The 26,167-nt window shown below is 40.9% G+C and overlaps 1 protein-coding gene across 3 annotated transcripts in view; it reads left to right on the forward strand.

The window, feature by feature from the left end:
• The window catches only part of LOC136874020 (proton-coupled amino acid transporter-like protein CG1139), a 206,297-nt gene that overhangs the window by 114,052 nt on the left and 66,078 nt on the right, over positions 1 to 26,167 (forward strand). For all 3 annotated transcript variants that reach the window (XM_067147489.2, XM_067147488.2, XM_067147487.2), the window contains exon 2: positions 25,245 to 25,350. In XM_067147489.2, coding sequence (XP_067003590.2) covers positions 25,265 to 25,350 — 86 coding nt within the window. In that variant the 5' untranslated portion in view covers positions 25,245 to 25,264. The remainder of the gene's footprint in view (positions 1 to 25,244; positions 25,351 to 26,167) is intronic.

Genomic DNA, 26,167 nt, shown 5'->3' on the forward strand with positions numbered 1-26,167 from the left:
TTATTATTATTATTATTATTATTATTATTATTATTATTTAATTCGAGACAGGTAGACACATCATTGCAGACAAAAAGAATAAAATGGTATCGAGTGTGACTTAAACGTATTAAGTTACTGGTTTCGATTTTGCAGAAGCGGAATTTTCTTGCTGTTCGTGCAAGTGTTGCATTGAAAAGGAAACACTACGAACGAGTTTTTAAAGTTTATACACTGGGCTGGAAGAGAATATTTATATTCTTACGACTTATGAATTTTGTGAGAGAAAAGCTGCAGATTAGGAGAGACTGCCTGTGCGGAATTTATATTTACAGCAGAATGTTGGATGGTGAAAGAAATCAGGTTTGAAAGGGTGGTTGGTTAAGGTTGCTGCCTCTCTTCCTTCTTGTTTAGCAAACCAAGCCAAACCAAACTCCATGGTGCAACAGCCCCGAAGGGCCAAGGCCTACCAAGCGACCGCTGCTCAGCCCGAAGGCCTGCAGATTACGAGGTGTCGTGTGGTCAGCACGACGGATCATCTTGGCCGTTATTCTTGGCTTTGTAGACCGGGCCCGCTATCTCGCCGTCAATAGCTCCTCAGTTAATATAACGTAGGCTGAGTGAACTTCGAACCAGCCCTCAGATGCAGGTAAAAATCCCTGATCTGGCTGGGAATCGAACCCGGGGCCTCCGGGTAAGAGGCAGGCACGCTACCCTACACCGCGAGGCCGGCTTTGCATGTACCTGGAAGAAATAATGATTGCCAAATGATTAGCATGTAAGAGAGAAGTGGGTATTGGTAGAAACAGGATACAGAGTATCAGGTAAATCGCGACATGGTATTACTAACAAGGCGAGTGAGCTGGCTGCGCGGTTCGAGTCCTGTAGCTATTAATTTGCATTCAGGCGGACTTCAAACCTCACTGTCAGCAACCCTGAAGATGGTTTCCTATTTTCACACCAATCAAATGCTGGGGCTGAATGCCACAGTCACTTCCTTCTACATCGGCGTGACGTATAATGTTTTATACGTTTTAACGCGCTGCGACTATGAAGCCAAACTCTGCATTCAGGAGACGCGTGAGTTCGAGCCCCACTGTTCTGGGAATGGTTTCCTGATTTCCGATTTTCACTTCCAGATACAATGCTGGGAGATATCCATTTTATAGCCTACATCCGGTTATTTCTGCCTCCTTACCAAATTTCATTCACCCTCATCCATTTAATCATTAGCTTCTCAGCTGAGATAGGCGTCAGGAAGGGCACTCAGACATAAAACTTGACATATTAATTCAGTTCTCCTCATCTCAGACTCCGTAACAAGAAACGGTACGAAGGGATAGACAGACATCTACCAGAGTGTGTATGGATTTTGAACTGAATATTTACGCTGTTGTAAAAATCTAAGGAAAACGAAAGTGGTACGGAATGTAGGTCTACTTCTTAGTCCCGATTCCTGGTACAGAGTTGGGAATGAGGCAAGATTAAATTATGACAAGTTTTAATATTATTAATAATAATAATAATAATACAATATTATTGCTTTTTCGTCCTACGAACTTCTTTTGACGACTTTCGGAGATGCCGAGATGCCGAAATTTTGTGCCTCGGGAGTTCGTTTACGCGCCAGTAAATCTACCGACACAAGGCTGACGTATTTGAGCACCTTCAAATACCACCGAACTGAGCCAGGATAGAACCTGCCAAGTTGGGGTCAGAAGGCCAGCGTCCTAATCGTCTGAGCCACTCGGCCCGGCATTACGTGTTTTATGGACGGATGCCCTTTCTGACGCCAATCTCAGTTAAGGCGCTAATGAAGATGAAGTGAATTATTGTGAATAAAATTGCGTAATGAGGTGAAAGGAATCGGCCGTGGCCTCTGAATAGGAATTCTTCCAGCATTTTCCTGGAAGTGAAAATGGGAAACCACTGAAAACCACTCTTAGGACAGCTGACGGTGTTGTTCAAACCCACTCGTCTCTCGAATGCAGAGCTTGACTCATAACCGTAGCGCAGCCACTCCGCTTGGTTATTATGTGAAATAGAATGGTTAGGTCTATTTTCGGGCCCTTCGCATCCAGGAGTTAACTTGGTATTTCTTTCAAGTGTAGGCTGAGTGAAACTCGTGGCTACGCCTCTCAGGAAGCAGTCTTATTTCTGAATTTTTGAACTTCCTGACGGGGATAGAACCTACTTCTTTCCAGGTCTATCAAATACACCTCGGCTAGGCAGACCTATTTAGGATGCCATCAAGAGACTGAAGCCCATATTGCTGTCGCTAAAGAAGCATTCAACAGAAATAGGAGAGTCCGCAGTGGACTCTTGACTAAAGAGATCTGTCGTAATATTGAAAGATGTGCTCTGACAGTTCTCAGAGGAAGGTTCGTTTACTGGCTGCTTGGGTAGGAAGACGAGAGTAGGGAATTCGGTTGTCATGGAAACGTGGGTGGGGCCCACCGCTGCGTTTGCCTTGTAGATAAGCCTGTTGGCCGGCTCGTGATGCTTGGAGTTATCAAACCTTTCACTTCTAAGCGGTCTGAACGAACGAACAAGTGAGCCGAAATAAATGAAATGAAACGGCGTATGGCTTTTAGTGTCGGAAGTGTTTGAGGATATGTTCGGCTCGTCAGGTGCAGGTCTTTTGATTTGACTCCCGTAGGCGACCTGCGCATCATGATGAGCATGAAATGATGATGACAACACACATACCCAGACCCCGTGCCAGCGAAATTAACCAATGATGGTTAAAATTCCCGACCGTGCCGGGAATCGAACCCGGGACCCCTGGGACCAAAAGCCAGCACACTAAGCATTTAGCCATGGAGCCGGACAGTGAGCCGAAAGAAACGAGAAAGTGAAAGGAATGCAGGTATGAGGCAACACCATGCAATGGCACGTGCAACGCTCCTCCCTCTATCCCGATCTGTCAGAACGCTTCTTTCAATATTACGGGTATAGAACAGGTATGCTCAACTTAATTTGCGGGTGGGCCGGATGACAGATTTCTTAACAAACGGCAGGCCACATTAGTATCGCTTTTACCCCTACCAACAGTAATAACTAAAACGCACACACACACACACAGCTGGCACAAGGGGCTTATGGTCTGAGAGGATGGAAGTACGTACACGAGCGGGTTCATGCCATACTTCCCCTGCCGCCTCCTATTTTTCATCCTTTCTTCCCCTTTCGTTTTCTACACCGAAACCCTCAGCGTTCTAGACGAGGATATAGAGGTACTTCTTTAATCCAGGGTATTTAAACTACTAAGTAATATTCCCCAATTTCCCCTTCATCAATCAATCAATCAGTCAGTCAGTCAATCAATCAATCAATCAATCAATCAATCAATCAATCAATCGACCTCGCACACGGCTATTCGACAATACGAACAATAACCTGACACACAATACAAAACAAATTGAAAAAAGTTAACAATACTTAGTAATTTTCGATAAACAACAATAATATTGAGATACCTGAATATTCCCTGGAGTGACAGGTGTTGAATCTGGAGACAGGTTTGAAACAGCCAGCGTCATAATGTAATGCAGATGTTCATTAGTGATGCGGTTTCCACCATATGTTCAATCAGATCATTTCACAGCCCGAGTGACAAATGTGCATATGTACTATGTAATCAAAGGTGTACCAAGAATCAATTAACGACGTGCCGCAAAATAACAAACATTTTTAGTGAATACAGTAAGAGTTAGGCCTAATGCTCATTCGGGCGATCTTTTTTCCTTGTGACTTATTTCAATAAAGGATGTACATTATTACTAGTAATGCGGGAACATAATTTTAATTTTATCTTCGTTCTTGAAAATGTAGGTAGCCTACTTACAAACGCGCACATGTATTTTCTCGGAAATTTTACTAAAGCCGAAAATTTTTCATTACCTTGTGAAAGTTAATAACATTTCACTCTGCAGACTTGTCTTTTTTGGGAACAATACTCAGTTCAATTAATCCCAGCTGTAGTTGCTCTGGTGCATCACTGAAGTCAACTGCAAATGTATTTTCGAACAAATGAATTTTCCCCACATTTCCAGAAAATTATTTAAACCTGTTTTAAAACTATTTTTTTTTTTTTTTAGGAAATCAATGAACTTCATTGACTAGTCATATAGCACTGGACTGTTTCAGTTCACTTCTTCAAGCTCGCGACTACATGAAAGGTGCGAGAACTCTCCCTTCTCTAATTGCTATTAAAATAATTTTAAACTTTTTGGAACCCTAACACATAATTTGAAAAACCTGTCATCCGTTATAATCCCTCAGTCAACATTTAAAAATGTTACTTTAAATCGGTGACTATTGCAAAATGCCAACTCAAGTTCTCGTCACCCAATTAGCCTCTTATTTCTGTTTTATGGTCCTAATAAGCTACGATAAATTACATCGAAATTTTGAGAAAGCAATTTCAGCCAGAAATGACTGGAACTGACAAAGGTAGAGTCCATATGATCGAATATAATTAATTATTCATTACACTTTATAAGTTCATTACATTTCCAAATAGCACTTGTTGGTGAATAAATCATTTTAATTCAAAAGGAATATAAGTATTTCTATTAGTAATTTCATTTTTAATTCTTCCAGTTAATCCGGATTTTGTACCACTCATGTTTATTTATTTATTTATTTATTTATTTATTGATGTCTTTATTTGTGGCGAAGTTAGGGCTCTTGGCCCTCTCTTACACTTAACCATATTATGCGGCTTAATACTGAATCCAAACTTAATATTCTAACTTAACACAGTGTATACCATATAATATTAATATAACGTAATATAGTCTAATACTAAAAGATTACATCCTAAGTCTAAAATTAGAAAAATAATAAATAAATTCAATATTAACTACTCTAGGTGGAATTCATAAAAAAATAACAGTAATTTATGTAAACTTTTGGGAACTATTTACTCCAGACATTCACACATAACTACATGATATAGCCTACGTATTCAAGAGGAAATCTTTAGACTGTCTTTTGAAGGTAATTAATGTTCCTTGGTCCCTTTGTTATTATAGATACCGATCCATCCCATCCCACCCTATTCGAAGTCGAGTTCCTTCAAGAACAGTGGCGCGTATACAGAGTGGTGGGAAACAACCTAAAGCGGGTATATAAGCGTTAGAGTGTAGGTCATACTGATAAATAATTTGAAGAGAAACAATTCGATATATCGCACCGTTGTTATTTTATCAGCCTTGCGAGGCAATGTTTCTAAATCTGCATGTGGCTTAAGGCCTGCTTCAGAGCCATGGCGAGAAATCAGCATCAGGCACAACACACCGTGGGTTTTAACCGGTGTCACCGTAGCGTACTTGGTGGAGCGCAATCCTGTCAGTTCGGAGGTCAGTTCGTCCCCTGACAAAGTTTCTTCTTCGATTGGTGCTCTCAAGCTTTTCTTATAATTTCTAGTCACATGGCACTGGGCTGTTTGAATTCACTTCTTCAAGCTCGGTACAACATGAAAGGTGGGAGAACTTGCTCTTCCCCAATTACTATTAAAATATCTTTTGTTATTCATTTGAAAGCCTGCCGTCCCTGTATAATCCCTCAGTCAACATTTTAAAATGTTACGTTAAATCTGTGACTATTGCAAAATGCTATCTCTAGTTCTGTCACCCAATTCTGCCTCTTTCTTCTGTTGTATGGGCATAATAAGCTAAAAGAAGCCTTTCAAAATATTACCACGACTACCCCAGCGTACCTCGCAATGATAAATTACATCGTAATTTTGAGAATCAATTTCAGCCAGAAATTGCCAAAGGTTGAGTCAATATGATCGAATATAATTAATTGTTCATCACATGTTATAAGTTCATTACTTTTCCACATAATACTTGTTGGTGAACAAATCATTTTAATTCAAAAGGAATAAATAAGCTATGTCAAAAGGCACGTGAGGAGGTTGGAAAAACATGAATTTACCCCTTTAAAATCTTTCACCCTTTCTGCGTGCACTGGACTGTCTCACAAGACACCGTTACTCTCCATTCGAGAACTCGTGCTGCTTTCTCTCTGTTCACAATCTTGCAGTGCAGTCTTCAACGAGTTCTTCCCGGTTGCTATGTGAAGTGCGTAGTGTTTTCAGTACAGTAAGAAAATTAATTAAGTAATTTTATCTAGAATTGTGATAAAGGGTGATCCCAACGAAATATGTAAGTACGGTAAGGACATGGGCATACAAGTCGAAATATTTATTTATTTGATTTATTTATTTGATTTATTGTTCAACAGGCATTTCTGCCCACTTACAGAACATTCCCATTTCTTATTTATAATTTTATAAATAATTTACAATACAAATTAAAATATAAACCTAATATTATACTTATGAACTATGGACAGTGGTAAGTGTGTGTTTCAAATTATTTTAATTGCTCCTAAAATATACATTATTAATCTAAATTAATCTAAGGACTAAATTCTTCATGGTACACAATAATGCTATTCTATTTACTTTGTCTTCTTTCTGTGCGAGTTCCCTTCTGACTGACCTTAACAAGATACTCTCGTCGTGAAATATGTCCACGTTTGGCATTTTATTAATTAACTGACATATTCTGTTCAATGGCGAATTCGTATGGTGATTTGTGTTTGACCTATTAACAAAGAAAGTTAAATTATTTCTATTGATTCCATGCATATGGCAACCATAGTTCTTGTTATATTTGTTTCAGTAGCAGTTTATGAGCCCAGTTGTTGGTTAACTAGATACTGGACACAGTTAAGGTGATGGATTGGCTGTAATACGATACGCCATTCCATTCACTGTTGTGTGGGTGGACGGGGGACGTACGCTCAATTTGCAGCTGAGATGAAGGCTGGTCATGGTCTATTCCTAACTTGCCTTAACGAGACCAGAGCTAGGTAGCGGTACACTCAATTGATATGATACATAGAGTAGGGTCACTTTAATTAAGACTATTATCCACTATAGCGGTCACTACTCGCGGAATTAGACACTCTCAAGTCGTATAATCCCTAGGTGCGAGCAGTACAGTGACGAGAAGTAGTTTACTTCGCTTCCGGATGTAATAGACATCGCCCCAACAGGAACAAGAAAGATTTCTATTTCCGTTATTTATTTAACGTAGGTAAGTGTTCGGCAACGCTGGAATTTGAAACGGCTGAGAGGCTAGCAACCGAGGTTTCAATTGCCGCACAGCATTCGCCACGGAAAATCACTGTCAGGACTGCCTACAATATCAAACGCACCTTCTCTCAACTGCATGTTTACAGCCACAGAACCTATAACGCATAGCAAACTCGCTTGTCAAACGGAAACAATAAATCTTCTTTAAGAACATATTATGTACATGCTTACACTGCGGCTGTTTCATATATAAGCGGCGTCTCTTTTTGGTCTAGGTGATCATTTGAAGAACAGGAACATGGAGTACCTGATGAGTCATGTTTTTCCCAGAACGTTTTGAAGGTATCGCGCTTGGTATCAGGAGGCGCATGTGGTTTCAAATGAGGGGGCACCTGCTCATTTTAGTCATGAAGTGCAAATATTTTTGAACGAGATGTCCCTTGCATGTTTTACTGTTTGTGCGGAGGTGGGAAGCGTTCATTGGCCAGCATGGTCACCTGATCTCATGCCATCCCATTATTAGCTTATTTGTACGCAAACATGATGGCGTTGGTGTCTGATAACCCTTTGCACACCCAGAGAGACTCAGTTGCACGAATTATCGCAGCTGTAGGCGAACACCAACAGTTCGTGGTCCAGTGGGTGCAATGTCCGCGATGTACTGTAATAGTGAAATACCGGTCTGTAAATGTGCATACAACTATTTATGCAACTCTATTGTCTTCTCTACTCAACCGTATACAACCCGTGCTTAGGACCTCGTACCACGACAGAGTTTTGCAAAACCATTCTGTACAGTTACTCTCTTTTGCACACCCCACCACTACCTGCAGTTTATCGACCAGGTTACGCATGCCACTGGTGTCGAATAACTCAATGATTCATCTAGGACGCTGTTCCTATGCTTATAAAGTGATACTAGACCCGGGCTGCGCGGATGCTGCGTTATTGACAGCGAGGTGATAGGTTGACAGCAGGCGTGCTGCATTGGCAAAGGTTTGTCACGTCAAATAGCACCCAGAGACTACGCTGCAGTAGAATTATCATCAGTACGTATGATGGAGCCTGCATGAATAGTTTTGGCGAAAATTTCAAGATTTTGGAGCTTTTGAGATTGATTTCAATATTTAGTGGATCCATATCCGGCAAATGTTCAAGGTAAAGCTGTATAATTTCAATTACAACAATCTCCCAAGTCATAGAAAACTAAAAGAGAAATTTATCGGACAGGGAAATCTATCACACTTTTATCAAAATTTCCCTCGAGTCGGATCTTCACGCCTCCATTATAAATGCTGGGGATATGTTGGAGTAGGTGAGGATCGACGGATTTACGAGAACAGCTCACCTCGCTAACGACAGTACACAAGCATGGAAACAGAAACAATCTATCAGTCTAAATCATAAATGTGCCCTCAGAATACCTTTAACAAAATATGACATTGAACACTGAAAAACTTGTTCATGAAAAATAAGAATGCAGCCAATAAAAATGTTTCCAACTGATGACTGAAAAATTGTCATTTTGGCACAGTGTGATTAATGTGTTTTTCTTTATAAAATTAATTCATATTTCAGTTCATGAAGTGCATAGTAAAATAGTACAGTTGAGGAGTGTCTGTTCGAAAGGTGCTATTTCCACTTAAAATGTCTGTTTAGTATTTTGTCCACATCCATTGCAGCAGTTGAATACTATCGAACAGCATGAGCAATCCAAACCAGAGAGATGTAATTATTTAAAAGTAGCACCTTACCTAATCATGAGAATGTTCCATGTGTCTTTTGATTCGCTGATGGGATTTTTCAGTCGAAAATTCCAACCCGAAAACCACTGGAATTCGAACCCCTTCATTTTTGATGGAAACCCAGCTACTAAGATGTGCTAAGAACTCTTCTGGCATTCTTTATTCACATATTTCTTTGCATACCGTTTTGCAGCCAGACTCTATCCTGGTAGACTCAGTACAGTGGTCCTTAACTCTCAAGCGGCATCGCTGACTGTTAAACTAGAAATATTCTGTTGTATACCGTCGTTGTGCCTGCGAAAACTGCTACAGTATGTGATAATATGTTTGCAGAAATACTGACCCGCAGCACATATGTTATGAAAAGCGAGAATTCCTTGACAAGATTAGCACAATATTGAACCTTACCGGCCAAAGTTCTAGCCCTTTACTGCATGAATTATTTTTCGTTTTCGTTTGGTGAAGAAAATTTCAAGCTTCAATGTTCAACTTACGTTCAGTGTTTTAGATTTACCAGCAATTCTTAACTGGGGCTAATAGCTTAACACTCGTATGTGATGTGGATTGCCATACCGGGGTATATATACGATTTTTCACGATTTCACCGAACATTACTGCCTACTGGCCATGGGTACGTATTGCAGGGCGCAAGTATACTTGCACGACCGTAGGTCGGTAATGTCTTTGAGGTTGAGCCAGATGTACTTCTGAAGCCTGTGGTAATGTGATGGGGAGGGCCCACGTAAAATAAACGGTGGTTGGTACGCGTGGATGCTGACGGGGTGGAAGGAGTACCTTTGGTTGTAGGGCTGTTTTGTCTTATGTTATGTAAAAAAAACCAAGGCATCACTGGTATATGTCTTTAAATGACTGTACAGTTAAAGGTGTGCCGGAAAACTACCTCTGTCCACAATCTGTATCCATTTATACAGGTGAAAAGTTGTATGTTGCCTGAGGGCAACAGTATGCAGTAAAGGGCTAGGCTAAAATATTTCACATAGTTGTCTTTTCAGGAGCAACGACGATTTGGTGAACTCTTTTTACTCGCCCCCAGTGAGTCAACCGATGGACATAGGACAAGAAGTATAAGGCATCTGAGGACGTTGCTGCAGCGGACATGCAACGTAGCGTGACTCCGATGCGGGTATATGAACATGGACATGTAGGCAAAGGGCATAGTGTGGCAGTGTGTAGTGCCGCGGTGCGTGCGTTAAATGCGGCCACGTAAACTATGGCGACGTTATTACCAAGTGCGTCCAAACAGGACCAACATGGTGTTATTATGTTCTTGGCTGCCGAAGGACAAACACCGGTGCTCATCCATCGGAGAATGAAGACTGTGTATGGAGCAGCATGTCTGTCGAAAACCACCTGTGTGGAATGGTGCACCAAGTTCCGGGCGGGTCGCGTTTTGAACAAGACACTGGTCGATTTGGAAGGCCAGCCTCATCTATTACGGTCAACAAGTAGGTGGTGGATGAGACGATTAGGGCGTCCCGGAGCATAAGCACGATTATCATGCCTTCGGTACCCTCAAAAAGGCCTTGAAGCATCGACGTTTTGAACAAGACACTGGTCGATTTGGAAGGCCAGCCTCATCTATTACGGTCAACAAGTAGGTGGTGGATGAGACGATTAGGGCGTCCCGGAGCATAAGCACGATTATCATGCCTTCGGTACCCTCAAAAAGGCCTTGAAGCATCGACGTTTTGAACAAGACACTGGTCGATTTGGAAGGCCAGCCTCATCTATTACAGTCAACAAGTAGGTGGTGGATGAGACGGTTACGGCGTCCAAACAGGACCAACGTGGTGTTATTATGTTCTTGGCTGCCGAAGGACAAACACCGGTGCTCATCCATCGGAGAATGAAGACTGTGTATGGAGCAGCATGTCTGTCGAAAACCACCTGTGTGGAATGGTGCACCAAGTTCCGGGCGGGCCGCGTTTTGAACAAGAAACCGGTCGATTTGGGAGGCCAGCCTCATCTATTACGGTCAACAAGTAGGTGGTGGATGAGACGATTAGGGCGTCCCGGAGCATAAGCACGATTATCATGCCTGCGGTACCCTCAAAAAGGCCTTGAAGCATCGACGCTTCCTGTTGGACGAGGAAGTGCAGCAGGCAGTTACGGACGTCTTCACGCAGCAGGACACGGTGTTTTATCTGGTGCGTCGGTGGGATGAGTGACTCAATGCTCACGGTGGTTTTGCCTGATTGGCATCCCGATTCACGACTGTACGGCCGTCGAACGGAAACTTTTTGATCGCCCCTGATAATACCTTCAAACGTATAGATCTCTCAAAATCGATGCCGCTCATGCACATTTTTTTATACGATTGACAATTTAGCCACAATAAACCTAACAGTAGGTCTGCACTTGATTTCAAATTTGCATCGACCAAACATCCCAGAGCTTAGAAAATAGTTTCCTCCTATCGGACTCCACAGCCATTCCTTAATCTAATTTTATCCCACTTCCCGATGGCAGATTAGTAGCGTTTAGAAACCAAATGGAAAATTCAAAAGAGTGAAAACATGCTTTTTAATTCCCGAAAAAAATTAAATAGTGGGCGCAACTTTAAAATCAAGTGCAAACATTTTCTAAAGATTATTGCGACTAAACGGCGAGTCGTATCAAAAATACGGACTGCACTAGCGGTATCGGGTTTTGAAAGATCTAAAAGTTTCGTTGTATCTCCATCCATTATACCTTAGATCTGGGGCCACCCAAACTAAAGCCTGGGGGCCACATCCGGCCTGTAGCTCGGCTGAATATAGACTCGTTATTTTTCTGTTACGCGTATTTGGAGTTCTAGTTATTATAATAAATAAATATTCCAATTGATTTCACTGCTCTGTAAGCATCATTAATAAGTTTATCTTTGCCCTGTAACACGATGTTTAAGTCATTCATATGTCTGCTCATATATGAACAAGAAATGCTAGGCAGGACAACCTCTCGGGATCTCCTAACACTTCACACGCATGAACTTCCTCCTCTCAAAATTTGTATAGCCTATTCCCTCTCTCAGAGCAAAAAATAATCTAGCTAACGTTTAACCACAATTTAGCTGCCCTAGCACTGTATGGTAAATTTTGTCATTTGAAATTAGCAAATTATGTTCAAAACATTAGTTCGTTAGATGAGTAATTCCGTGAGCGAATTTACCCCTATAGTATCCAGCGAAAAACTGGCTGTTACACCATTTAAAAGTATGTGAGAAAACTTATTTTCCCATTTCGACGTTCCATAAAACAATACACTTTATATTGTTGAACTGTACATGTGGCCCGCGACCGATTGCTCAAGTTAAGTACTGCCCTGCATTTAAGGAAATTTGGGCGACCCTCGGTTCCTATGTCCAGACAAAACTGTCTGAAACTAGAAGACCTAAGAATCAGCAAGCCTATGCCCAGGTAGAATGAAGGAAGACTTGCAGAAAAATAATTTCCCCGGAGAATAGGAGGGTTTTGAAATTGGAATTGCGAAAGGAACCCTTCACATTATCGTCAAAATACATTCTTTTGCTTACTGTATTGTAAGAAAACCTACTTGGGCAGTTTGGGATAAACAGTTCACAAGGGGATGGGATTGGGAGTTTAAAAATAAAACCAGAAGGATCGTAGAACTAGACGATCTAGGCCAGGGATGGCGAACCTTTCCCAACAAGTGTGCCGTTTCAAGTCTGGTTTATTATTCTCAACTGTTGACTGTGCCACTTGCTATTTTCCTAAGAATGGCTACAACCTACAACACCCCCCTCCCCCACCGACTTCCTTCCCAAATTCCCAATTAAGTTTCATAATATGTTATTTATGTAATTTATTTACTTATTTATTTATTTATTAGATATATTTGTAAATTCATTTGGTTGCATGTTCCGTGGATGTATTTTGTAAATACTGCAAAAAAAAATACATTTTAAATATGTAATTTTTGAGAATACATATTATATTTGTAAATAAATAAATAAATAAATAAATAATAAGTTCCCATTGTAACACACTTCGTCATTAAATATTATTACCGGGTGAGTTGGCTACGCGGTCAGGGGCGCGCTGCTGAGAGCTTGCATGCGGGAGATAGTGGGTTCGAGCCCCACAGTCGGCAGCCCCGAAGATGGTTTTCCGTGGTTTCCCATTATCACACCAGGCAAATGCTTGGATTGTATCTCAATTAAGGCCACGGCGGTTTCCTTCCCACTCGTAAGCCTTTCCTCTCACATCGTCGCCATGGGACCTATACCTGTGTCGGTGCGACGTTAAACAAATTGTAAAATTGTAAATATTATTAGATATAAAAATCAAGAGTACTAATATTGCCAATGGACTTCACTTCCTCCATTATCTTCATTATCTTCACATGTTGTCGTAGTTCGTATGCTCAACAATTTAACTAATTTCTACCTCATCACATTTCCGCAAGAAAATTAAAAAAATACAGCTATCCTTGCTTGTAAGGTCACATCCATGCTTTCATTAAAACATACTGCATACATCTGGGAGTTATCCAAATTAGTTTTCAGTTGCTCCGAAACTTCTTCACTCATTCTTATTCTATCCTTGACAGCATTCCTTTCATTCTTTTAATTATTTGCTGTTTGTTAGGGAAGTTTTCAAACAATGTGTCGGGCATCAATAAGGAAATTTATTTCAAGAACTTGCCGTCAGAAAGCGGTTTCAGATACATGCTGTACTATGCAGTCAGGCAGATGGAAACAGCCGCACTGATATTATTCCTTGGCCGGAAAGATGATACAAAAGAAATACTGTAGGATGTTTTGTGTAATGTTCGATATTTTGTGACACGAACTCCCTTCTTTCTTCATTTGGCATGGAACAAACATTTGAATGATCAGTCTCAAAATGGCGCTTTACATTACATGTGAGGGATACAATTGTTTTCGAACACACGCAACACATCTTTCTATCAGTCCCGAATTCCCTTGTCCACCGTTCTTGAAAAATACACTCACTGCCTTTGTTAAGTTTCTGTTCTCTTCGGCACCGAAAACATATTTGTGATGTCCGTATACAAAACTTCCAGAAAACGACACTGTTATCTCACTTGACGTTCCGATCTATCAGTTTACCAGTGTTGTCATATTGCACGTCCGGATGGACCTAGTATTTAGATTTTCGATATTTATTACTTACACGTGAAACACTATAAGATGTGTATTGTTTGTGGTACAAGACATACATTAAAGTATTATTATGTTCATGTGGCGTGCCACTGAAATCGTGTTTGCGTGTCACCTAGTGACACGCGTGGCATAGGTTCGCCATCCCTGATCTAGGCAGTGCAAGTTTGTGTACTGGCTCCCTCTATCCAGTACGGGTGCCGGAAACCACCACAGGGATCTCAACAAAGAGGGTTTTCGGAAAAAAAGGATTGGAATTACAAAAGAAATCCTTCCCTTCATCACACTGAGTTACCTTTCACTTTCAAAAGGCGACAATTCCCCATCATTCTGGGTTTTTTGTTACTACCCTCAATAAATCCTTCAAGAGCGCGATTGTTTTTTTTTCACTTTCTCATTGCACTTGCCAGAAAGAAGTTCAGTTTTTTAAATATTTCAAAATTATATATAACCGACCGACGAGGTGGCCGTGCGGTTAGGGGCGCGCAGATGTGAGCTTGTATTCGGGAGATAGTGGGTCTGAACCCCACTGCCGACAGCCCTGAAGATGGTTTTCCGTGGTTTCCTATTTTCACACCAGGCAAGTGCTGGAGCTGTACTTTAATTAAGGCCACGACCGCTTCCTTCCCACCACTAGCCCTTTCCTATCCCATCGTCGATATGATTTATCTGTGTTGGTGCGTCGTAAAGCAGATTGTAAAACAAATCATAAAGATTGAAATAATACTACTTCCATCCGTCCAGTTGCATATATCTGTAAGTTGCCGTTTCCCGGTCCCAAGTCCGCGATGAGAAAGGAGAACGGTTGTCAAGGATCGCTGCCTTGAGGTGAAACTGGCAGTATAAGCAACACACCTCTGAGATGTTAGCATCTTCTTTTGAGGGTGAAAAAAGGCTAGAGGATGGGGCATTCTCTTGTCCTTGGGGTAAGAAATTTCCCCCAAAGGCGATTGAACAAGCATGTTTTGGTCAACAACATAGAATGTGGAAGTCAAGGGGAAACCAGCGCATTATTTTTCCCAAGAAAACCTATAATGAGTCTTTATTTGAATGATGTAACAAGTAATTCCGTGATCATAGCTCTTGAGCAGCATGACGACGGGCCTGACAGGGGAAAAGCAGGGCTTCTCAGGTCGTTAACAAGCGAAATCCTTGCTTGAAAATAGAAATCTGGAATGTTGAAACTATGCTCCGAGGGGGCAAACTAGAAAATGTTAATAGGGTTAATAGGGAAATGGAGCGATATGGACTTGGTATAATTGGAATAGCTCAAATACGATGGAGAGAAAAAAGTGAATTTGTAAGTGGGAATTACGAAGTTCTATGTTCGAGCTGTGAAAAAGTTCAGGGTGGTGTTGCTTTCGTTATGAATAAAGTTGCTTCAAATGCTCACCTACATGTTGAAGTTGTAGGTAATAGGCTAATTATGGCTAGTTTTAAAGCAGCTCCTATGGATATAGTTACCATCCAAGTTTACATCACCACTTCAACCAGTGATGACGAAGAGGTCGAAGTAGTCTGAGTCACCTGAATAGTGATTGTTGAATACAAAGTCCAATGACAATGTTATAACAACGGGAGATTGGAACACTGTGGTTGGATAGGGGAAAGATGGATATATAACAACCAATTTTGGTCTCCATATAAGAAATGCACGGGGTCAACGCCTTCCTGATTTCTGCAAACAAGAACATTATGTTATAAGCAATAGTTGATTTACAGCCACAGAAAGGCGTAGATATACATGGAATATGCCAGGGGACATACATCACTACCAAACAGATTACATTCTAGCTAAACAACGATATAGAAATCAAGTTAAAAAATCCTTGGCATTTCCTGGAGCAGATGTAGCGTCATATCACTCTCTGGGAGTAATGTGTGCCGAGTTGAAATTTAAAAGACCTTTTTAGGGAAAAAATGAGGATACAATGGAATCTAGATGTATTTCGTGAAGAAGAGACCAAAATGGCAACTGGTAGGGAAATATTAAGTGCAAACTCTCACCCAAGTGATGTTGGAGAAAACAGTGGAAAAGCCGGAAAGGGTTTCCAAGGTTTCTCGGGAAATAAGAAAGGAGATCAGCAGTTACAAATTTATTATATAAATGATATAGAAATAACAACAAGAATTAGGAAACTTTTAACAATAATTAATATTTTAACATTATATTTCAGCACTTGGCCTTGAGCGAAAGATTGCCACAGGCTGTGCGAATAAAAAGTTAATAAGTAAGAATGTTGTCTTACGACAGCTGTGAAAATCAGAGTACAATATCTGAATACTTGAATTACTTTGAAGGCTGGTTAAAAAACCAGACCGATTAAGTTGAATAATTATGAGCAATAAATAAGATTAAAGCTATCAAAATAACAAGGTTAAATGTAGGAAATTTTGATGAAAAATTTACGCTGTAGCAGAACAGTTCTGGAATTGAATTTTAGCACACAATTCCCCGCCGGGGAGTAGTAAGTTCAAAGAAAAAATGGACCTTTTGTCCAGTAACTCCATTATTCATTTAAGAGCCGCAGTTAACAAGTTTGTAGACGATCCAGTCGACATCTGTCTAAAACGTGTCTATGGACACAATTGGCTAAAACAGTCATAAAAATAATTCAATAGATCCTGGTGCAAGAACCAGACCCTAAGCTGGTGTTGTTTTCATGTCCATCTGTAAGGTACGAGGCCGACAGGGCCACGTCAGTGCGGCTAGCAGGCTGGCGAAGAAAGCGAGGTAAATGACCTCGAATTGACTGCAGCAAAGGAGACACGCTGAAGAAAAGTAGCTAGTCCATATGCGAAGTAAATATGTTTCTAATAGAAGTACGGCATAGTAGCTGCTGCAGAACACCAGCGGCGATTCCGGCCAAATCCGGAATGACAAGGCGAAGCATACAGGCAGGCATGTCGCTTAAATAGCACTAAGGAAAATTCCAGATGCAACGCAACATAGTACTGCAAAACTAACATAAGTAATTTACAAACTGTGCATGGAAAACTTAACAAAAAATAACTAAATAGTAAGAAAAAGGGAACCCAGAAAGAATATCTTTAAAAAATTACAATTAAAAAATATAATCAGTACAAAATACAAATAACGAAAGGAACCAATGAAAGGACAAGAAAGCGCGGAAGGATACACTTTCGGTACCAATCAAAAGAAAAGTTGCCAGTGACGTAAACAGTCATGTTAAAATGCTGCAACCAATCAAAAACCCAAGAAGGAATGACGTAGGACAGCGCAAAAGTGAAAGAAAATATACGAACAGAGTTCGTTAAGCTTGTGACATGAGTGCACGTCGAAAGAAACTTATAATCAATTAACGAAAAGTAGCCAGATCGAAAAAGTAATTAAGGTAAGAACAGCATGTAACATAAATTTAGAAAAATAGGAAAGGTACCGAAAACAGCGAAAGTTATCAACAAATGGTACGTTCATGAACGCATGAACCAGATGTAAACCAATTGTGGACAAGGATCAAGGCTACAGGGTACAGGCGAATTCGTCGGATCAGTTAAAAGGGTTAGTCTTAACCCATGGTTTACCTATGAAAGGAGGAAATACAGGAATGGCCCTCCAGAGGAAGGTAGAAAGAAACATCGAATGCTGAAAAATGATACGTACAGGTCGTGTAGAACACTGGAAGAAGAGTGGCGGAACTTCAAGTGCCAAGAAATTGAACATTTGGAACAAGAAGGCAAATCAGATTTCATTTACGAAGAAATTAAGAAAACGTCAAGGAAACAAGAAGGATTTTGCACAAGGTTGACGAAGGATAAAACTGGTGTAGTGTCACTGAACAGTAATGAAAATAGAGAGTTATGGAGAATGTTTGTGAAGGATTTGTACAGTGCAAATGTTCCACTTTCTTGGACACCAGTAGCACTTGAGAGACAGAACGCTGGGAGAGGATGGTTCAACGTAAATATATACGCGACGGAAAAATGTCCAGGGGTTGCTAATATTCATGCGGAGCTTATTAAGAACAGTGGCAAAACAACAGAGAAATGGCTTTTTGAATTAACTGGAAAAATGCACGAACAAGGCGAGTGACCAGAGAACTTTTACTCTTCAATCATCACACCTATACAAAAGAAAACAACTCCTACCAGTTTTAATAACTATAGGACGATAAGTTTAATCACTCACACACCTAAGATCATCCTCCATATCATAAAGTGCAGAATGGATTGTTACATTCAGCAGAACCTTGGCGACATTCAGATTGGTTTCCGCAGAGATTTGTCTACGCGTGATGCCATGGTTACACTACGCTGTACGGGAGAAAGGTTGTGGAGCTGCGGAAGGAATAAATATGTATGTTTCATTGATTACGAGATAGCGTTTGATAAAGTGTCATGGAACAAACTGTTTCCACTTCTCGTTGAGATAGGTTGCCTACATCGCATGATACAACTTCTATACAATTTATATAAACATCAAAATGCAGCTATAAGGTTTGGCAACGAACTAACAGCCCTGTACAGACACTGGAAGAGGTGAGACAAGGCTGTCTGCTCTCACCATTCCTGTTTAATGCATTTTCTGACAAACTCATCAATGAATCTCTAACAAAAACCAAGCATGGGATGAAAATAGGAGGGGAAACTAATGCAGACTATCATATTTGCCGTTGAGCAAGCTATAGCTACAGGTAGTCCAAGAATATCCCAAATGTTGCTAAAGCTGAGTAAAAAAGCTAAGAAATTTGGTATGAGGTAGGTAGGTAAGGGTGATTCTTCCCGAAGGCAGGTCCGAACCTCCACAGAGGATTTTCCTGAGCCGGAGTTTACGTGCGGTAGGGTGGCCAGTTCCTTTCCGCTCCTCCGTTCCCTTACCCCCACCAACAGCGCGTGGCAACCCATCCAACTTCTGAACACGCCCAATGTTGCTTAACTTCGGAGATCTCACGGGATCCGGTGTTTCAACACGGCTACGGCCGTTGGCTTTGGTATGAAAATGAATATTAATAAAGCAAAAGCCATTGCACGTGATGATCAATGGTGAGCCTGTACAAAATGTAGCACAGTTCAAATACTTTGGCCAGATCATAACAGAAAACCTTCAGTGTCACACTGAAATAAAAACACGAAAAGCAATACCAAAGCAAGCCTAAAGAGACAGTCCCTTCTATGTTAGAAAACAATGTCCTCCACCTTACGTAAAAGAATAATGAAATCTGACGTTTGGTCTCTTGCACTGTATTGTGCCGAGACCTGGACGTTAACCAAGAGCTAGAAGCCTTTGAGATGTGGTGTTGGCGTTGGCTGCAAGAGATACTCGTAAGTTGGGTGGAGAAGAAGACAAACGCTGAGGTATTGAGCATTGTCCAAGAAAAGAGACAGATGTTGAGCGTGATATGGAAGAGACGACTTTCTTGGATGGGACATAAGCTTCGACATAGGAATGTGTTGATGGAAATTTTGGAAGGTAAAATACTAGGGAAACACCCTCGTGGAAGACCAAGAAAGACATTCATGACGACATTTCTTCTGAACTCAGGATGCAGGAGCTATGCAGACGCAAAACGTACTGCACAGGATCGACCCAGTTGGAGAAGACTCATCGCAGGGGCAAACCAGTCATTAAACTGAATTAATCAAAGAACAAGGTAACAGATGCATACAGTTAAATATGAACTCAATAGTAGTGGGTTGAATTCCAATTATAACTGTTAACCGGTTGCGAGCACACAGTTATATAGCCGGTCGGTTGGACATCTAATAGATTATTACTATTATTATAATGGCGTGTGGTCTCCGGAGAGGCCTGGTGCAGGCCTTTCAGTTGACGCCTGTAGGCCATCTGCCTGTCTTTGAGGATGAGGCCTAGCTGAAATTAATTTCAGTGCTGAAAACGACACACATACCCAGCCCGGAGCCATCGGAATTAATGAATTAAGGTTCAAATCCTCGACCCGGCCGGGAATCGAGCCTGGGACCTCTTTAACCTAAGGCCAGCATGTTAACCATTTAGCCATGCAGCCGGACATTTAATTAGATGAACAAGGATTTTTCGCTGTTTCATACTGACATGAAAATTTATTTCTGTCTTTCCTGAATCTATTGCCACAGGATAGGATCGAGTCTGAGATCTTGACCACAGGAGTACCAATTACTGATGTTTCGAGTACTGTATCATTGTCCTGGGAGCACTGCGGCTTACGTGCTGCCCTTAATGTCAGAGTGATGCAAACAGATGACATCCACTTGTGTGTATTGGCATCAAGGTGATTTAAATCAACTCGTAATATCAAATTATTAGGAGATCCATCATGACGGCTGAAGGTCGTCACTACGGAGTTGCAAAATGGGAAGTTGAGATTTATGGAGCAGACCCTACGCTACTCCACTGTTGACAATGACCTGCTCTAGCTACGTGAGTAAGGCCATGGATTTGGGAATTGCGAAGGCTAATAGTTACATCGCGCGAGGGTGGGCTCGGAGAGAATAAGCAATTTTACGGTTTTATAAGGCCGATAGCGTTCCGAACGGATTGTTTAGACGGTAGAACACGGGCTTAATGAACAAACATTTACGGGTTCGATCTTGGAGTAAATACTTACCGGCATTTATAAGAATTCCTGCAGAATTATATGTCGGTGTCTCGGTGTTTCCGAAAACCGTAAACCAATAGTATGATTATATTACATACAAACTCATTATAGACTTTTATGCCTTTCAGCGTTCAGTCTGCAAGCCTCTGTGAATTTATTAAATGTCGCCACAATACTCTAATTACAACTAGTGTTGTGGCCTCATTTAGTTCTATACCTCTTTAAATGGTTAGAAATTGAGTCTAACCATCGTCGTCTTGGTCTCCCTCTACTTCTCTTACCCTCAATAACAGAGTCCATTACTCTCCTAGGTAACCTATCCTTCACCATTCGTCCCACATGACTCCACCACCAAGCCGGTTTATGCGTACAGCTTCATCAATCGAGTTCATTCCTAACTTAGCAATTATCTCCTCATTCCGAGTGCCCTCCTGTCATTGTTCCCACCTGCTTGTATCAGCAATTATTAGCTACTTTCATGTCTGTTACTTCTAACTTATGAATACGATATCCTGAGTCCACCCATCTTTCGCTCCCGTAAAGCAAAGTTGGTCTGAAAACAGACCGATGTAAAGATAGTTTCGTCCAGGAGCTGACTTCCTTCTTACAGAATACTGTTGATCGCAACTGCGAGCTCACTTAATTAGCTTTACAACATCTTGATTCAATCTCACTTACAATATTACCAACCTGGGAGAACACACAACCTAAATACTTGAAATTATCGTCCTGTTCTAGCTTTGTATCACCAATCTGATATTCAAATATGTTGAATTTCTTACCTACTGACATCAATTTAGTCTTCGGAAGGCTAATTTCATACCATACTTATTGAACCTATTTTCAAGTTCCAAGATATTAGACTGCAGGCTTTCGGCACAATATGCCATTAAGACCAAGTCGTCAGCATAGGCCAGACTACTTAATACATTTCCACCTAACTGAATCCCTCCCCGCCATTTCATACCTTTCAGCAAATGAACCATGTAAACTACGAACAGCGAAGGTGAAAGATTACAGCCTTGTCTAATCCCTGTAAGTACTCTGAACCAAGAACTCATTCTACCATCAATTCTCACTGAAGCCCAATTGTCAACATGAATGACTTTGATTGATTTTAATAACCTACATTTAATTCCATAGTCCCCCAGTATGGCGAACATCTTTTCCCTCCGCACCCTGTCATATGCCTTCTCTAGATCTACGAAACATAAACACAACTGCCTATTCCTCTCGTAGCATTTTTCAATTACCTGCCGCATACTGAAAATCTGATCCTGACAGCCCGTCTGTGGTCTGAAACCACACTGGTTTTCACCCAACTTCCCCTCAACTACTGATCGCACCCTCCCTTCCAAGAAGTCAGTGAATACTTTGCATGGTATAGTAATCAATGAGATACCTCGATATTTGTTGTAATCATTCCTGTTCCGTTGCTTATAGATAGGTTGCAATTACGGCTTTTCTTCAATCTGAAGGTACCTTACCAACACTCCATGCTAATCTTACTGCTCTATAAAACCATTTCATCCCTGTCTTCCCACTATACTTCAGCATTTCAGGTCTTATTTCATCTATTCCTGCTGCTTTATGACAATGGAGTTTATTTACCATGCTTTCCACTTCCTCAAGCGTAATTTCACCAATATCATTTTCCTCCTCCCCACGAGCTTGGCTGTTCGCAACACCACCAGGAAGATTTCCTTTTACGTTCAGAAGATGTTCAAAATATTCCCTCCATCTCTCCAGTGACTCCCTGGGATCTATTATGAGTTCACCTGAATTACTCAAAACACTGTTCATTTTCTTTTCCCCCTCCCTTCATAAGATTATTACTGTCCAAAAAGGTTTCCCTGCTGCTTGACCTAGCCTTTCCAGGTTATTATCAAAATCTTCCCACGATTTCTTTTTGGATTCAACAACTATTTATTTCGCTCTGTTTCTTTCATCTACGTATAAATCCCTGTCTTCCTCGGCCCTTTTTTGGAGCCATTTCTGATAAGCCTTCCTTTTACGTTTACAAGATGCTCTCACTTCATCATTCCACCAAGATGTTCACCTTTTCCCATCTTGACAAACAGTTGTTCCTAGACATTCCCTTGCTGTTTCTACTACAGCATCCCTGTATGCCACCCATTTTATTTCTATATCCTGAATCTGCTTACTGTCTACTGTTCGAAATTTCTCACTAATTGTATCCATGAACTTCGAATTTCCTCGTCCTGGAGATTTTCTACACTTATTCGTTTGCAGACAGATTTCACTTTCTCTACTAGGCCTAGAGATACTTTGTTCACTACAGATCAGATAGTGGCCTGTATCATAGAAAAATCTCCGGAAAACTCGTACATCGTGCATTCCTAACAGATTTCCTGAATTCGAAGTCGGTTAAGATATAGTCTATTATGGATCTGGTACCCCTAGCCTCCCATGTGTAGCAGTGAATAGCCTTATGCTTGAAGAATGTATTCGTAACTGCTAAACCCATACTAGCACAGTAGTCCAGAAAACGCTTCATATTCCTATTAGCTTCCATATCTTCCCCACATTTACCGATCACCCTTTCGTATCCATCAGTTCTACTTCCAACTCTCGCACTGAAATAGCCCATTAACACTACATACCCTTGCTGTTGTCCGTGACCACGATGTCACTCAATGCTTCATAAAACTTGTCAACTTCATCCTCATCTACACCGTCACATGGTGAATACACTGAGACAATTCTCATCCTAATTCCGCCAATTGCCAAATCTACCCAAGTAATTCGCTCATTTACGCGCCTAACAAAAACTATATCGCGTGCAATGGTATTCTGATAAACAACCCTACCCCATACTCTGCCCTTCTTTTTCTAACACCCGTCAAGTACATTTTATAATATCCTATTTCCTCGTTATCTCCCCTTACCCGAGTATCACTTACTCCTAGCACGTCCAGATGTATCTTCTTTGCTGACTCAGCTAGTTCTACTTTCTTTCTTCCATAAGCTCCATTAACATTAATAGCTCCCCGTCGAATTCCATTTCGTACGCCAAGTTGTTTCCAAGGATTCCCTCGCCTATGAAATGGGAGTGGGACTCCGTTACTCCCATATGTCCGAGGCTTGCTTAAAATGTTCCGAGCTCGGTAAATTAATGAAGCAGGATGCTACCCTACTTACACATAGTCCAAGGGAGGATCTCTCCTCTAACGGGTTATGCACCACCGGTGGATTGTATAGTCCTAGCCGCCTGAGCACAAGGAGGGCCTTCGCTCATAATATGTCCGAGATGCCCACTCCCATTAATAGCAAATGGTATCGCGACTCTCAGGACCACTTACTAGGCCACTCAACCATTGCCCATGGTTCACGAACTTAGACGTGACTACAGTAACCCACACCATGAAATGCCTATGCTGACTACTTCGTCTTAATGGCAGATTGTGCCGAAAGCCTGCAGTCCAATATTTTAGAATTGAAAGATAAGTGCAATGAGTATGGTAGGAAAATTAGCCTTTCGAAGACTAAATTGATGACAGTAGGTAAGAAATTCAACAGAATTGAATGTCATGTTGGTGATACAAAGCTGCAACAGGTAGACAATTTCAAGAATTTAGGATGTGTTTTCTCCCAGGATGGTAATATAGTAAGTGAGATTGAATCAAGGTGCAGTAAAGCTAATGCAGTGAGCTCGCAGTTGCGATCAACAGTGTTCCGTAAGAAGGAAGTCAGCTCCCGGACGAAACTGTCTTTACATCGGTCTGTTTTCACACCAACATTGCTTTACTGGAGCGAAAGCTGGGTGGACTCAATATATCTTATTCATAAGTTAGAATTAACAGACATGAAAGTAGCGAGAATTTTTGTTGGTGCAAACATGTGGGAACAATGACAGGAGGGTACTCGGAATGATGAGATAAAGGCCACGTTAGGAATGAACTCGATGGATGAAGCTGTGCGCATAAACCGGCTTTGGTGGTGTCGTCATGTGAGGCGAATGGAGGAGGATAGGTTACCTAGGAGAATAATGGACTCTGTTGTGGAGGGTAAGAGAAGTAGAGGGAGACCAAGACGACGATGGTTAGACTCATTTTCTAATGATTTAAAAATAAGAGGTATAGAGCTAAATGAGGCCACAACACTAGTTGCAAATAGAGGATCGTGGCGACATTTAGTAAATTCCCAGATGCTTGCAGACTGAATGCTGAAAGGCATAACGATGTATAATGATTATATTATATTATATTATATTATATTATATTATATTATATTATATTATATTATATTATATTATATTATATTATATTATATTATATTATATTATATTATATCCATAAGTAACTGACAATTTGTGTCACGAAATTAGGGATATAACATGTGTGACACGATATTACCTATCAACCGTAGCAGGCTGTGATGTGAAATCCTGATGGATGGCTAGAGACATATACGTCTCTTTTATTAAAGAGACCTCATCTCATCATATAGAGAACTGATTATCATTCGCAGTAGTTTAATAGGCCCTGAGTCAGTTTTCCCCATTTCGAAGCACTGAATCCTACATTAATCGACTACAAATTCCATACAGGTACTCCCGTAAACGATTCGATATTTGCATTTAAATTAATCGTTATTGATTTGAGTTTTATTGAGAGACATGTTTGTGATAATTTGATTTTCCCAAAGTGAAACTTCACACCAGTTTTTGAATTGTTTTTCAGCTTCTGCACGTTCATACGAGATGCCAAGACTGGACCTCCCAGGAGGTGAGATGAAGAATGGAGACACGTCCATGGGGCTCAGTAATCTCAACAATGGTAGTTACATGTAAGTCTTATCCTTACAAGAAGTTTTTCCTTTTATCTCACATAATAGATTAGCGACATCCAAGGCAGCTCCTCGCGAATGTGGTAAAGAATAAGATTTGTTCAATTGAAACATGGACAGAGACGGCAACACTGCAAGTAGTTGATGGGGGCCGATGACCTAGATGTTAGGCACCTTTAAACAACAAGCAAGCAACAAGTAGCTGATGGGAGACCAAGAAATGGTAGCACTGCATGGTTTGGTGTTCGTAGAAACAGCACAGGACGTGGTCAGTCTGAGACTCGCGTCTGCTAATATAATGTTGCATGCTTCCATTATTGTACAAAGATGCGTTGACCATGAAAACGGTCACGAAGTATGCTTGTGCTCTATGGCAACGCAACAATGGTCTGTTAGCAGTGTTTCCGCAGAGATCTTATGGATCACCCGCCTTACAGCAAAGACATTAATGTAAAAATGCTATTGATTAAACAAACTTTACCATATTTTTGTTCTTTGCATACAGTTGTTTACTTGTTTATACAGAATGATTCAAAATATCACCGACAGCTCTTTGCAAACTGATCATAAAAGTTTGTCAACATTTCGGATATGGTGAAGGACGTGAATTCCACGTTTTTTAGTGCAGAAACATTCACGAACCCAACAAAAACATCACAGTGTGCTTTGAACAACGAAATGTGTTCGAATTTTCGACCTCCAGCTTCATTACAGAGAGTACACTGATGAGAATTTAATTAGTACCACTTTTCGCTCTGAAGATGATAGCGATGCGTGTTGTATTGGACACTGCAAGACAAGGAAGAGTTGGGAAGGC

This window comes from Anabrus simplex, chromosome 5 (genome assembly GCF_040414725.1).
Source record: "Anabrus simplex isolate iqAnaSimp1 chromosome 5, ASM4041472v1, whole genome shotgun sequence".
NCBI classification, from domain to species: domain Eukaryota; kingdom Metazoa; phylum Arthropoda; class Insecta; order Orthoptera; family Tettigoniidae; genus Anabrus; species Anabrus simplex.